At 40.9% G+C, this 14,491-nt stretch overlaps 1 protein-coding gene across 11 annotated transcripts in view; it reads left to right on the forward strand.

Annotated features, from left to right (window-relative positions):
- The window catches only part of RALGPS1 (Ral GEF with PH domain and SH3 binding motif 1), a 100,822-nt gene extending 86,677 nt beyond the window's left edge, over positions 1–14,145 (forward strand). For all 11 annotated transcript variants that reach the window (XM_065695637.1, XM_065695636.1, XM_065695640.1 and 8 more), the window contains 9 exons: positions 494–620; positions 1,518–1,669; positions 2,854–2,905; positions 3,199–3,279; positions 7,887–7,992; positions 8,802–8,894; positions 9,065–9,170; positions 10,220–10,311; positions 11,085–14,145. In XM_065695637.1, the coding sequence (XP_065551709.1) occupies positions 494–620; positions 1,518–1,669; positions 2,854–2,905; positions 3,199–3,279; positions 7,887–7,992; positions 8,802–8,894; positions 9,065–9,170; positions 10,220–10,311; positions 11,085–11,114 (839 nt within the window). In that variant the 3' untranslated portion in view covers positions 11,115–14,145. The remainder of the gene's footprint in view (positions 1–493; positions 621–1,517; positions 1,670–2,853; positions 2,906–3,198; positions 3,280–7,886; positions 7,993–8,801; positions 8,895–9,064; positions 9,171–10,219; positions 10,312–11,084) is intronic.
- Positions 14,146–14,491: the final 346 nt, after the last annotated feature.

Genomic DNA, 14,491 nt, shown 5'->3' on the forward strand with positions numbered 1-14,491 from the left:
GCTCAGAGATGATTGAGAAGTAATGCATCTGTCTGGCCCTTAGATACATGAAAAGCCCCTGCTTTCTCTTACATGCTCAAGCTGTGAGTCAGTATGAGCAGATTGTTTACAGTTTATTCACAACATGGAGTTGTGAACAAAATTCAAAACATGTGTGAGCATTCCTGCTCACACCCGAAGTACAAACTGACTTTATGGCTCTGCATATTACATTTTGGCACATCCAGCTGTTGTAAGGGTGCCAAGTCTTTTTGTAGGAGTTCATTGTTAAAAGTATGTGCAAAGCTGTTTTAAAAATTACTTCCAGAGAGCTCAAGATTATAGAGATGAATTCATACAAGAAATGGATGGTGTAACCCTAATGTGCAACAAACAGTTCAGAAATGGTGCCTTCTGGTTATCTGTAACAATTCATTTTAATCAGTAGCTGAACACACCAGCCCATGAGATTTCTGGGGTTTGCATCTGTTCAGTGTTAAGTGGTGTCTTCTAGGTCCATCTGATGTGTCAGCAATTATGAAATTCGGCAGGAGACCCACGTGTCCTGATGCTTCAGTGTCAGCAAGTCTACCTACACCTCCTGTACCAAGGCACAGGAAGAGCCACAGCCTGGGAAACAAGTGGGTACTCTGGGCTGGCTCATGCTCATGCCATTGCGTGCATCACAAGGGTTTAAGCTAGCAGCAGTGTTTGAGAACACTCTGATATTTGTCTCTTCCATTTCATGTATTTCGAGAGTGCTTCAGGCTTTACTGGGTATTCTCTAGGTTTTCTCTTGACACTTCGTTATTTTTACTGACTCTGTTCTCTGCTAGTGCCAGACATCGGCGCTACTTGAAAGCTGTGTATCCACTTTGTCTGTGGATCCCTGGTGTGCATAACTGTTTGGTTTTTTTCTTTTGTTCAAACATCTGGCTAATACATCTAGGGAATCCTACTAGCTCCTTTGCACACTTCTTCAGGAAAGTTGTGACCTTTTGTACTGTTTTACCTGGGTAATCTGGATTAGAAACATTTTTCTCTACCAGGTACCCAGCTCAGTAAGAGCACTGCCTCCCCAGTTAAGGTTTCTGCATCTACCAAATTTCATAATTAATGGGTTAGGGAAAAAGAAGTTCCTGTGACTTGTCCAAGGTCACAGAGTGTTGATGTGTTAGCTCAGCTTAGTGTGAAAGACCACTAAACAGTGGCCTATCTGGGGTCTGCTTTTTCCTGGTTTTCTACCTTTGCCCTCACCCAGGGTGTTCAGGTTTTATATGGAGAGGAGTCAGAAGACTTAAAACTTACCCATCTGCAGAGATTTCATAATTGTTATTTACGAAGACCACTAAAATCTGAAACTTGTTATGGTGGTCAAGGAGCAAATGTACAGCAGAGAAGTGTGAGCGGTACATTTAATTGCCTGCTACTTCATAGCCTGTTGATAAGGCACAGTCTGAGTGGAAGTATCAGGATCCAAGAGCTGCTGTTAGATGACATAAGAGGGATTTTGAATTTTTCTCTTTCCAATTTTCCAGCATGATGTGTCAGTTCAGTGTAGTGGAGAGCAAAAGCGCCACCTTCCCGACGGAGAAGCCGCGGCACCTCCTGGATGACAGCGTCCTGGAGTCCCACAGCCCAGCCCGCGGCCACGCACCCAACTCGCATTTCACCAACGGCCTGTCTATAGGTAGAGGTGGGGGGGGGGGAATGACATTCCTGCTTTTCTGTCCCAGAGCTCTGGAAACTCAGAGAGATACCCAGAAGTAGGAAATTAGGAATATCATTAGCTCCTGTTCAAAGACTGTTCCCTTTAATGAAAGTAGATCAGGATGCCTATTCAAAGAGACACGAAGGAAGATTTTCTTTGTGTATGCTCTGTATCTGACACAGTGTTTGTCAGCTTTCAGCAGGGGAAAAAAAAAAGGGCTACTGAAAAGTGGATTTAGATTTTGAGTGCTCCCTTTTTACAAAATAAAAATTAACAGTAGGTTTTAGGATATTGGAGAACAGTTCAGCTGTGCTGAGACTTCAAAAGAAACAGAAAAGGAACTTGTGAAAGAGGATGATTAAAATTATGGTATTATGATTAATAAAATAATCATCATAAAAAAGTGACCAAGAATCTTAAGTTCTAAGGAGAAAGGCACCTTTTAAGTGGCTTGGGCTCTTTCTAGAATAGGAAATAGACTCTGAAGGATAGCAGGTAACTTGATGAAGAAGAGTTCAGCACAGATGATCTTTGATCTTCTGAAAACACATGCACAGCTCAGTGTTACACTGAGCAGTCCTGGGCAAATTAAAACTGTGAGCTGAATAGCTGTGCCAGGGAAGGAGGGACGAATTGGTCGTGTGCTTGGAGGAGAAATAGGAACTGTTGCTGTGAGTACAATCATACTGATTTGTTATGGCTTCTAGCAGGAGCATATAGTTGGCAACTCCTCTGTTACAGGTGTGCTTGCTTGTTGAACAATGATATCATGTCTAATAACTTTAATTGCCTTAACAGATGTGGCAGAAATATTGTCTTATAAAGTAAGTGGATTTTGTGTTCCTGAAGTGCTCAGCTGTTGAAGGAAAAGCAATAATGAAAATTAAAGTAACATGTAGATGTCTGACGTTTAAACACAGCAGTAACAGTTACTTTGTTCATCAGTGAGATACTGTATTCTCATTATAGATGGGAAGGCTCATGTAAGCTTCTTCCAATTTTAGATTTTACCACAAGCTCCAAAGACATCAACTTTGAAATGTGATTTGAGTTAGCAGTTTCCACAGTACTAGATACAATTATTCTGGTGATACACATACATTGGCTTTGTATTTTCCCTTGAGTGATTTTCTTACTCCTTCTCTTTACTACTCTTTTTCTAGATAGCAGTGAAAGCTCAGAATTCAGCGAGGAGCTGCCATCAGGGCTTGAAAGGTGAGTCAATCTTCATGTACACTCAGCACTCTACAAACTTAGCTAAGAAATTCATAAATGATCCCTAATATAGGTAAGCCCTAAATCAATAGTTACTATTACCAAATCATTGATTAGTTAGGGGCAAAAATACCCACCAAATTTTTCGATTTAAAGCACTGTAAAGTTACTGTGTTTTCCTTCCCATGGACCTGAAAAGATTGGGAACTCTCTTTGTCACATTTACCAAACCCCTGAACTGTTGAAGTCTCAGACTAGAATTTTCCTCATCAGATATTTGCATTCACAAACAGGGGTCGTTTATATGCCACGCTGGGGCCTAACTGGAGGGTACCGATGCGGAATTCTCCTAGGAGTCGAAGCTGTGTCTACAGGTACAGTTCAGGGTCTACCTCGCTTAGTGTATGGTGCTAAACTTCCACTTGGGTCTCTACGCTTTTCTAGCGTAATGTATTTTGTGTCCAAAAGTATCCTTGTATGACCATATCAATTCATGGGAGTCCTCATCTCCTGCTTGTAACAATTCCTATTAATGCTGAAGCAAGGGAATGGCCCATTCAGATGAAAATTGAGTTTAGTTGTTGATTTAACCAGTTATATTTGGCTTCTGTATTGCAGAAAACTCAACGTTTACTTCGGGGTTTGTGACATTACAGGAGTAGGTTTGTCATAAAGGCCATCTTTACCTCCTGTGACAAATAATGATGTTAGAAGGATACCTTCTTGATCCTTTCTCACAATTTATTTCCTGCTTTGCAGGACAGCTACCCGTAACATCTGTTTGTGTCAGAGAGCTATAGTATGATGTGCTGATTTTGTGCAATAAAGAGGTGTTACCTTGGACCCCAAGTAAGAGAGTGCATATGCAATGCCATATGTAGCAGGCACTCCCAGTGTTGCTTGTCACCGAGACATGAACGTTTCAGAAACAGATAATCCATTTACATGCCAAAGAGAGGTGACATGGAAAACTCTATATAGTTAGAGGGATAAGAATCATTCATTGTATCCATGTCCATTGTACCTGGACTTCATAAATCCTGTGGTAGTGGGAAGTGAAGAAGTATATATGAACAGTAAAGAAAACAGGCCCCTTAAACAGTATTGTGGAAATAGTGAAATTTAGTTGGAGTTTAAATCCAGCCAGTTTTTATTTTGTATAAATTAGTTTGCTTCAGCTGTTGTAGAATTGTTGGTATAATGTGCAAATGTAAGTACAGTCATTTTGCTTGAGCTAGCAACATCTGATAGCAGCACAAATTAGAAGTTAGTAATAAAAGCGCATACACCATAAGTAAGTAACCTGCAGATGAAGCACTCTATAGACAGATAGGAAAAGCCTCATGCTCACAGGCCCTTGTTGTCATGGGGGACTTCAACCACCCTGACATCTGTTGGAATGACAGTACTGCATGGCACAAGCAATCCGGGAGGTTCCTTGATTGTGTGGAAGACAACTTCCTTCTGCAAGTAACAGAGGAGCCAACAAGGAAAGGTGCCGTGCTTGACCTTGTGCTCACCAACAGGGAAGGGCTTGTTGAGAATGTGATGTTCCAGGGCAGCCTTGGATGCAGCAATCACGAGATAGTCGAATTTGAGATCCCCAGGACAGTGAGAAGAGCGTGCAGCAAGCTCACTGCCCTGGACTTCAAAAGAGCAGACTTTGGCCTCTTCAGGAACCTGCTTAGTAAGGTTCCATGGGATATAGCCCTGGAGGGCAGGGGGGCCCAAGACTCTTGGTTGATACTCAAGGATCACCTGCTACAAGCTCAGGAGTGCTGCATCCCAACTAGAAGGAAGTGCAGCAGGAGGGCCAGGAGACCTCCTTGGGTGGATAAGGAGCTGCTGAGGAAAATTCAAATGAAAATAGAGGCTTATAAAAAGTGGAAGCAAGGACGGACTGCCTGGGAAGAGTACAGGGATGTTGTCAGGGAAGCTAGGGACCAGGTTAGGAAGGCTAAGGCCCAGTTGGAATTAAAATTGGCTAGGGATGTTAACGATAACAGGAAGGGATTGTACAGGTACGTAGCAAATATAAGACTAGGGAAAACATAGGCCCCCCGAGGAAGCTCTCGGGAGAACTGGCTACACAGGATTTGGAGAAGGCTGAGGTTCTGAATGACTTCTTTGCCTCTGTCTTCACTGGCAAAAGCTCTGACCTCACCACCCAAGTCTTAGAAGGTAGACGCAGGGACTGTAAGAATGAAGACCTTGGGCCCACTGTAGGAGAGGATCTGGTTTGAGACCATCTTAAGAACTTGAACGTGCACAAGTCCATGGGACCTGACGAAATCCATCCGCGGGTCCTGAAGGAGCTGGCGAATGAAGTTGCTAAGCCACTGGCCATCATATTTGAAAAATCATGGCAGTCAGGTGAAGTTCCCAACGACTGGAAAAAGGGAAATATAACCCCCATTTTCAAGAAGGGGAAAATGGAAGACCCGGGGAATTACAGACCAGTCAGTCTCACCTCTGTGCCTGGCAAAATCTTGGAGCACATTCTCCTGGGAGGCATGCTAAGGCACATGAAAAACAACAAGGTGCTTGGTGACAGCCAGCATGGCTTCACTAAGGGGAAATCCTGCCTGACCAATTTGGTGGCCTTTTATGATGGGGCTACAGAACTGATGGACAGGGGTAGAGCAGTTGACGTCATCTACCTGGACTTGTCCAAAGCATTTGACACTGTCCCACACAACATCCTTGTCTCTAAATTGGAGAGATACCAATTTGATGGATGGACCACTCGGTGGATAAAGAACTGGCTGGATGGCCGCACACAAAGAGTTGTGGTCAATGGCTCAATGTCAGGCTGGAGACCAGTAACGAGTGGTGTCCCTCAGGGATCGGTGTTGGGACTGGTCTTGTTTAACATCTTCGTCGCTGACATGGACAGTGGGATTGAGAGCGCTCTCAGCTAGTTTGCCGATGACACCAAGCTGTGTGGTGCGGTTGATACGCTGGAGGGAAGGGATGCCATCCAGAGGGACCTTGACACGCTTGTGAGGTGGGCTGATGCCAACCTTATGAAGTTCAACCATGCCAAGTGCAAGCTCCTACACCTGGGTCGGAGCAATCCCAGGCACAGCTACAGACTGGGCAAAGAAGAGATTCAGAGCGGCCTGCGGAGAAGGACTTGGGGGTGCTGGTCGATGAGAAAATGAACATGAGCCGACAGTGTGCGCTCGCAGCCCAGAAAGCCAACCGTATCCTGGGCAGCATCAAAAGGAGCGTGATCCTTTTCGAAAGAGGTCGAAAGAGGTGATCCTGCCCCTCTACTCTGCTCTTGTGAGACCTCACCTGGAGCATTGTGTGCAGTTCTGGTGTCCTCAACATAAAAAGGACATGGAACTGTTGGAACAAGTCCAGAGGAGGCCACGAGGAGATGATCAGGGGACTGGAGCACCTCCTGTATGAAGGCAGGCTGAGAAAGTTGGGGCTATTCAGCCTGGAGAAGAGAAGGCTGCGTGGGGACCTAATAGCAGCCTTCCAGTATCTGAAGGGGGCCTATAGGGATGCTGGGGAGGGCCTCTTCATCAGGGACTGTAGTGACAGGACAAGGGGTAACGGGTTAAAACTTAAACAGGGGAGGTTTAGATTGGATCTAAGGAGGAAATTCTTTCCTGTGAGGGTGGTGAGACACTGGAATGGGTTGCCCAGGGAGGTTGTGAGTGCTCCATCCCTGGCAGTGTTCAAGGCCAGATTGGATGAAGCCTTGGGTGGGATGGTTTAGTGTGAGGTGTCCTTGCCCATGGCGAGGGAGTTGGAACTGGATGATCTTGAGGTCCTTTCCAACCCTAACTATTCTATGAGTCTATTCTATTCTGTGATTCTAAGTAAAGGAATATGTTTTGGAACAGTGTTTCTTCTATTACACCTGCTTCTAGAAAATACTCACCTTGCCCATGGTAGATTTGTTTCATAAAGGTATGCAAGCTAGAAATATAAAATGTAGGAGGACAAAAATGTGAAAAGCCTATTAAAACCACAAAGAAGAATTACTCCCTAAAATGCATTTCTGATGTTTAGCCACCATCAGGTAATTCACATGCTTGCATTCATTCTTCCTTTTCTGGAATCTTCTACTGCTTTTATCAAAAGACTGGAATTGGCAAGATACACATCAGCACAGACAAGGCAATTCCATTTAATCCAAGGAGATGCACTTGCCAGTGGTGTTGCTGTGTGTATCACTTTCACCAGCGTGTGTTTATATGAGATGATCATACTTGTTCACAGACAGAAGAGTGTTCCTTTCACAACTGAATGGTAGATTGTACACGTCCTTTTCCTTATATTTGTTATTAGACATTAGAATTTGGTGGCTCTGGTAAACTTCACTGGCCCTCATAAGAACATCAGGGCTGTGATCACTTGGCAATGAGAAGAGATTAGCAGCAGCTAATTCTAGCAGATCAACACCTGCCAGTCAGTCTTTGGTTGTTATGTTCTCAATGGCTGTTTACATCTCTAACTTAGCCTGTGCTTGGATTCTTTCAGCTGTAGTGCTTTCTCACTATGGTATGTGGGGAAGCTCTGTGTTTATCCTGGAAAAGCAAAAAATATTTCAATCACAATAAATTATTTGGTAGTTTTACATAGTTTTCCCAGCCTTCTTCCAGTTAGCCAAGGTAGTTTTCTACATTCATTTTTTAGTAGCTAAAGTTTAAGATAAAACTACATTCATGAGCACTCTTATTGAAAAATTGTAAGCAATAAATTTCCAGAAATCCAAATAATTTCTGTAATTTGCCAGAATAAAATAGAAAATTTCCTGTTTTCCCTTTGATGACTTGCTGTTTTTCAAAGATCCTTGTTCCTACTTGATATCTGGGTCTTGAAAATATATAGAGTCAAGCATCAGATGATACAATATAGGTAAGGCAATGCAGGAAAAATGTATTTAGAGCTAAATTATACTGCCTGCTTCTTGTCCTTACTTGTCTGATCAAATACATATGGCAGTGTTTTGTCTCTCCAGCCCAACAGGGGCCTGCAGCTGCACATTAGGTAGTTCCCTAGGAGTCATTACCATGGAAGGGCCATTAAGAAGAAAAACATTGCTCAAAGAAGGCAAGAAACCTACTGTAAGTAATTCTAATGTCTTCTGTGATTCTAATTCAGTAGTGGTGGTTTTAATTTCCAGATTAAACCTGCAGTTTGACACCACACAAAATGATGCTCTTTGTTATTATCAATTATAAAATCATTTTCTGTTCACAGTTTTAGCTAGGTTAAAACAATGTTGGAGCCTTTGTATGTCATTTGTTCTACAGCAGCTTTCCTTCTCCCTGCATTTGCAAGTAATGTCTTGAGTTGTGACAGGAGAGCAAGAGTAAAGCCACTTTATAAATCAGTATGCATACCTGTAAGGGCTGAAATTTAGTATGGTGGTGAAATGGAAGTGCTGCAGGGCATCTACCCATAGCACCAAAGTCATGGTAATTCACACTTAACCTAAATTCACAGGTTTCACGTGGTTCTAGTACTGTTCATTTGGAAATTTGTTTTCTGTAGAGTTCATTGATATTTTCTATCTGCAACCCTAGTGCTTAGTGCCAAAAGGTTTGAAGAATTGCAGAGATGTCACCTCAGTAATTTTTAACAATCAAATGCAGAAGTCTTAAGATCTGGCCAGTAGAAGGCAGCACACTATTTTGCTGTGAAGCAATCCTGGTATTTTTAGGAGATACCTGAGTAAAATGGATTGTATTCACAGCCAGCCACCCGAATGTAGGTAGCTGGGCTGATTTACACCAGGAGACATTTTTTATCTAACTCTCCATTCCTTGCTTCTGAAATTAATTTTGGTGGCACTTGGACTTGCTTGTGAATAGACTTTTGAAATGTTAGAGATATGCAGAGTTTTTCCTCATTTTTTTCCTTTCTGATCCAGCTCTCCTCATGGACGAGATACTGGGTTATGCTTTCAGGATCAACTCTTCTGTACTTTGGAGCAAAATCTTTAAGAGGCACTGAAAGAAAACATGTAAGCTTTAAATTTATTCTAAACCCAAAAATTGCATATTCATAAGCCAACCTGGATGGGTGGTTGAAGCGTACTTGCTGTTCCAGGCTAAGCCGTATGTCTGCACAACTTTTACAGCCAAAAGTTAATCACTACTGCCTCAGCTGTGATTGACTTGTCTTCTTTTCCAGTATAAGTCTACACCTGGTAAAAAAGTCTCCATAGTGGGCTGGATGGTGGCACTTCCCGATGACCCTGAGCATCCTGATATTTTCCAGCTAAATAATCCTGACAAAGGTAGGTGTTGCAGGATGGATGTTGTCTGCATTATATTTCCATGACAGAAAGTAGACTGATCTGTTAATGAGTTTGCAGGTTACAGAACTTGCAGTGGCAAGTTAAAAAGACTGAGGAGGGAGATTTTCAGTACAGAATTTTCAAGGGAGGAGGGTACAAATGAAATTGAACAAATTTCTACACTATGCTGTTGTGCTCCTGTGGTGCCTACAGAGGTATTGCTGTATCTTAACAGTTACAGTTTTAGAGAAATTGCCCAACCAATATGAGATTGCTGCATGTCCATGTGCCCACTTACCCTGTTGTCTGCTTCCGCATAGCTTTCTTAAAATCGGTCAATACCAAAATTTGGCTTACAGTGAGGCCAATTAAAATACCATGAAAATTCTCCAAACATTAAACCATTTATTTTTTTAAAAGCCTTTGAAGTAATTATTAATTATTTTTAATAAATAATTTTGAAGTGCTGTAACTCTACCACCTTGGTTAAACTTCAGAAATTCTTAAGACCTGAAAGCCCTTGGAGTTATTTTGAGGGTTCCTTCACTTTTCACATTTTCAGCTTTGGTGCTGACCATGGATTTGTATCTACTGTACAAAATGCACCTTTTGGATGTTGACTAAAATGCACAAAGTGTTTGATTGTAAAGTATTTACAAAATAACCAGGCATAGAGGAAACTCACAATAGGACTTTGATGAAAACTAAGTTCAGAGATATCAGGAACATTCAAAACAAGTTTGGCAGTAACCACAACAGTCAATGAGAAGAAAGCCAGGAGTAGATTAGATGTGACCTAAGTGATCTTTTCTATGGCTGTATTTGGCCTCTCTGCCTATGCGTTCCTCTTAGCTTTGCAGGCCACACATGTTCTCATACTCCCTTTGCTCAGGGACTGTTGGATAACATGCCTCACACTGGCTGTAATATATGAGCAAATTAGTTTTTCAGTTTACTTCAGGACATTGGCTCCAGCACAGAAATCAGAATCCCTTCAAAACTCCATGTCTGTGCAAATGTAGAGCCTTTGATTTTCTGTTTTTTTGTAGGCAATATTTACAAGTTCCAGACTGGTTCAAGGTTTCATGCAATATTATGGCATAAACACTTGGATGATGCATGTAAAAGCCACAAGCCTCAGGTAATGTTTTAAAACTTATTTCTACCAACTTTGTCATATTTTCCAGAAAATCCTTACTTGAAAAATGCCTCTTTTCAGTCTGTGTGCACGCACTGTCCTGTGGGGACAGACAGAATTCCTCATTTTGCATATTGGTCCAATTTTTCAGTAGGAGGAATTAAAAATATCTAAAACTACTTAATTCTCACCAAATCGGGAATTGTGCAGGTCTAGCTATAGGTTTGATTACCTAAACAGCATGTAACATCTACAATTAACTGCTTCAAGTGAGGTTGAAGCTCCCCTTCAGAAGGGGCTTTCTCATGGACAAAGAAAGCATGCTAGCATTCACTGCAGTGCCTGGGTCTGTAAGTGACATTGAAGAGAGTGCCCTGTAAAACACCATGTTTGTTCTTTATATAGCAGCCTCATTCTTCTCTTGAGGAAAATGTTCATTCTTAAAAGGGTTTCCAAACGTTTATATTAATAGGGTGCTGATTGATATAGGACCTAAACCAGGGTGCAGCTCAAGAAACTTCTTAAAGCACACACACATCCCCCCCACATATACTGATGATTTCTTAGAATACTTCTGTTGGATTTGGTCCATGAATAGAAAAATCATTTGAGTATTTATCTTTCAGTTATGGGGTTAGCCCTCTTTTGGGCCTGCTGTGGACTGATTACACTTTTCACATTGGATAAGAAATGATTGGCCAACTTTATTTTGTAACCTTGAGGTTTCCCAAGCCTCAGGAGCATTATACTGCTGAACAATTTGTATTCTTTTCCAGGTACCTGCTAATCTAATGTCATTTGAATAATTTGCTCTCCTACCTGGTGCGACTTCAAGTGCCAAACTGAAGAAATGGGCTGTTGTTCTGTAAGGAGGAAGAGGAGAATGATTTTCCTGACATGAGCCAGCCACAAATATTACAGCACTTTCCTATGTAACTTGAAAGTGACTCTGACACAGCTTTTAAAAGCAGAAAGTGAATGTTGTCCTTAGGACCTGATACAGTCTCATGCACTGAGTGAAAGCTGACAAGTTAGATGGACAGAAGATTAATCCTGACTCCTGCAGGATTCTAGAGCCCTCAACTTCTTGTGGTCAGAGACTGCCATGAACTGATGTCTGACCACAAACTGAACATACATCTTCTGCCTATTCTTTTTTAAACAGTTCTTTTTATTGTTAAGCTGCTTTGTGTGACTGAAAAATATTTGGCCCATGTTGGGTTTCAATTCTTTCTAATGCACAGAATGATTGACAGTGTTAACTTGCTGTAAAGTGTCAATTAGAATAGAAAATGGTGGAACAACATTTTTATAATCTAAGTGCACTGAGCTGCTTGGCAATGTGGCTGCCTCAGATTTTGTATCAAATCTCTGGACAATTCTGCTGTTCACATTTGAGCTATTTGGGAAAACATGTATTTTGGCACAGGACAGTTGGTTTTCTTTCCATTCAGTTATGTTACTCAGGAATGCCCTGACAGTGGATTTAAGGCAGTTTAAATTTGCTATGCTGCAGGTTGTCTTTCATCTTCTTCCTAGTGGCATAGCTGCATACAAGTTTGAGGTTTTTTCTTCAGTCTGAATGTTGTTCATCTTAAGTCCCTTGGTACAGGGAAGCAAGTAATGAGATGTATGTATCACATGGCCATGGCTTCTCAGAATGATTCCATATCATCGTTTCTGTTCTGTCTTTCTGTGGATGACTTGGCTCCACTCAATTCCAGTACATGATGCACCTTTATGACATATAGTACTGGCACATGGTACTGCTATTACAAAATCAGGATGGCAGTAAAAGGTAGGGAAAACTAACAGAAGCCTCCAAACCAGTGTCCAAAAAAAAAACCCAGACCCACCAAAAAAGAATGTACCTGAGCCACCTTCTCTGAAAGAACTTTCTGCATCAGTAGCTGTATCTGCTGTGCCCTAGCACTCTTACGGTCAGAGTTTTTCTCTGTTCCAATGCTAAGTTGAGCACTTTTTCAGTTTGTAACTCTTGGACCATAAGGCATCAGTATCCAGACTTCATCACTCACTAGAAAACCTCTTCTGAGCTTCCTGAGGTTGCACAGAGGAGAAATTTGCAAGCCAACCTCTAGCTTACAAACGATAAAAAAATGGAAGTCAGTTTAACTGAGCAGAGCCTCTATTAGAACAAGCTCCCTGGCACTGGGGGTATTTATTCTGTGGACTTGAATGATTTTCTAAATTTTGGTTTTGAAACTTCTCTAACAACAACAAAACAAACTGTATTTTTAAATGTAGGTCACCTTTAACTTTTGTGTTATTTTAAGTGTCCATGTTGCAATCCTGAGAATGAAGCCTAACGTACCAGCTTTTCAAGTTCCTGACAACTGCACTTAGATCCTGGGACATGTCAAAGTGTATGTAAAGCTGACAGAGTTTCTTTGACAGCTCAGGAGTTGTGTGAAGAGTGGTAATGCAAAATATATTCATACTTTTTTCTCCTTTTTTGCTAGATTGACAACTTTGAACTAGGAAAAAACATCGATATCTGCAAGCGCAGAGGGTCTCATGCCATTAGAGACAGTGTAGAAGCTTTTGAATGTGGTAAAATCCTGTCACCAGTAAATTACTTCATACTTTTAGACTATGATATAATACTATTCTGCACCTGTGGACTTTTGTGATTAGTTATCAGTGAGGTTATTCATGAGGATGCAAATAATAAGTGAACTGTCATTTTAGTGAATGTGCCTCCTATGACCATGTGTATTGTGTGTTACTAGCATTAGGGCTTGAACCATGTGCAGAACAGTGACCAAAATGATGACACACTGCCTAAAACACAACTGGTTAAGGTAAGAGGGTTTTTTTTTAAAGTTACTTTATTAGTAGCCCTTTCCTCTTAAAAGATAACCACCTGATCTGTCTTAGATATAAGCTAAATTTAAAGGAAGCATGTAAATACTCATTTCTAGTGTGATGTAGTGGAAGTGAACACTAGTGAGGGCTTGTGACACGTTTTCTGGCATATTGCAAATGAGATAAACTAACGGATGTTGTAACAACTTTCAGTTATGTTTAACAAGTCTTCCTTGGAAAGAAGAATAGCTGCTGACTGATTCAGTAGCAATAAATGAGCCTGTACACACTCAGAATTTAATTGCTTCTAGAATTTAAGGGTCTCTAAGTGTTACACGTTATTCTGTATACAAGAGGTAGAGTGTGCTAGCATTCAAAAATACACTTTTACTCAAAATCACAAGCCATACCTAGAGCCTGTTGGAGAAGTTACAAAAAGGTCCATTTGCGATTGGTGGTAAAACAAATTCCCAACTAGAAAGGATGCATCTTTGCCAGAAACCACCATGGTCCCCAGAAGTGTGTGGCATGAATGAAAGGCAGTATTTATGAATGATTCTTATACCCAGTCATCTGTCACTGACAGAAGCTGGACCTGTGGAGAAATGAAAACCTTCAATCCTGCTCAAGCCTCAAACTCAAATCCTACTCAAAACCTTGGAATTTGGAGATATGTCCAAAAAACTCCCCTTTAATGCCATCACACTATTATTTGAATGTAAAAATGTTGTCTAGAATAAAGATGAACATAGCAGTTAATAGTTTTACATGATAGTCAGGTAAACATCTTTTCAGTATAGCACAATTGTGAAATTGCTGCACAATATGACAAAAAATTAGCATTATGGCAGTATAAGGATATTACTTAAATATCTTAAAACAATTTTAAGTGGGTTTTTAAGTATTAAGCAGTTTGTAGCTGCCAATTTGAGTTTTTATGCTGTCATTTGGTACTATTTGCTGTCATATGGTACTTTTAATGTGAATTAAAAGCTGCTATTGAAATACAAATTATTGCATATTAGTCCTGATTAATACAGCATTTTCACAAAAATATCACAGACCATACAAGTTCTCATCCATCCAAGAGAATAACTGCAATAGCTGGATACAAATAAACATTGTCAGAATTGTGAAGATAGAAAATGTATGTAGGCAATATTATTAATTTATTAATGTGCAATTTTTATGTCATTCAGTGCCAAAATGTATGTTTTTCTAAATAGCACTAAAACGAGGCAAATAAAGTAGTTTTCAAATGGCAACTTATTTGTCACATTACAATGTAAACCGATTTCAACATTTGGGTTTGTTTTGTGTGAAAACTGTTGCACTATTTTTGGCTGTATTTTCCAGC

This window comes from Lathamus discolor, chromosome 15 (genome assembly GCF_037157495.1).
Source record: "Lathamus discolor isolate bLatDis1 chromosome 15, bLatDis1.hap1, whole genome shotgun sequence".
Classification (NCBI taxonomy): Eukaryota; Metazoa; Chordata; class Aves; order Psittaciformes; family Psittacidae; genus Lathamus; species Lathamus discolor.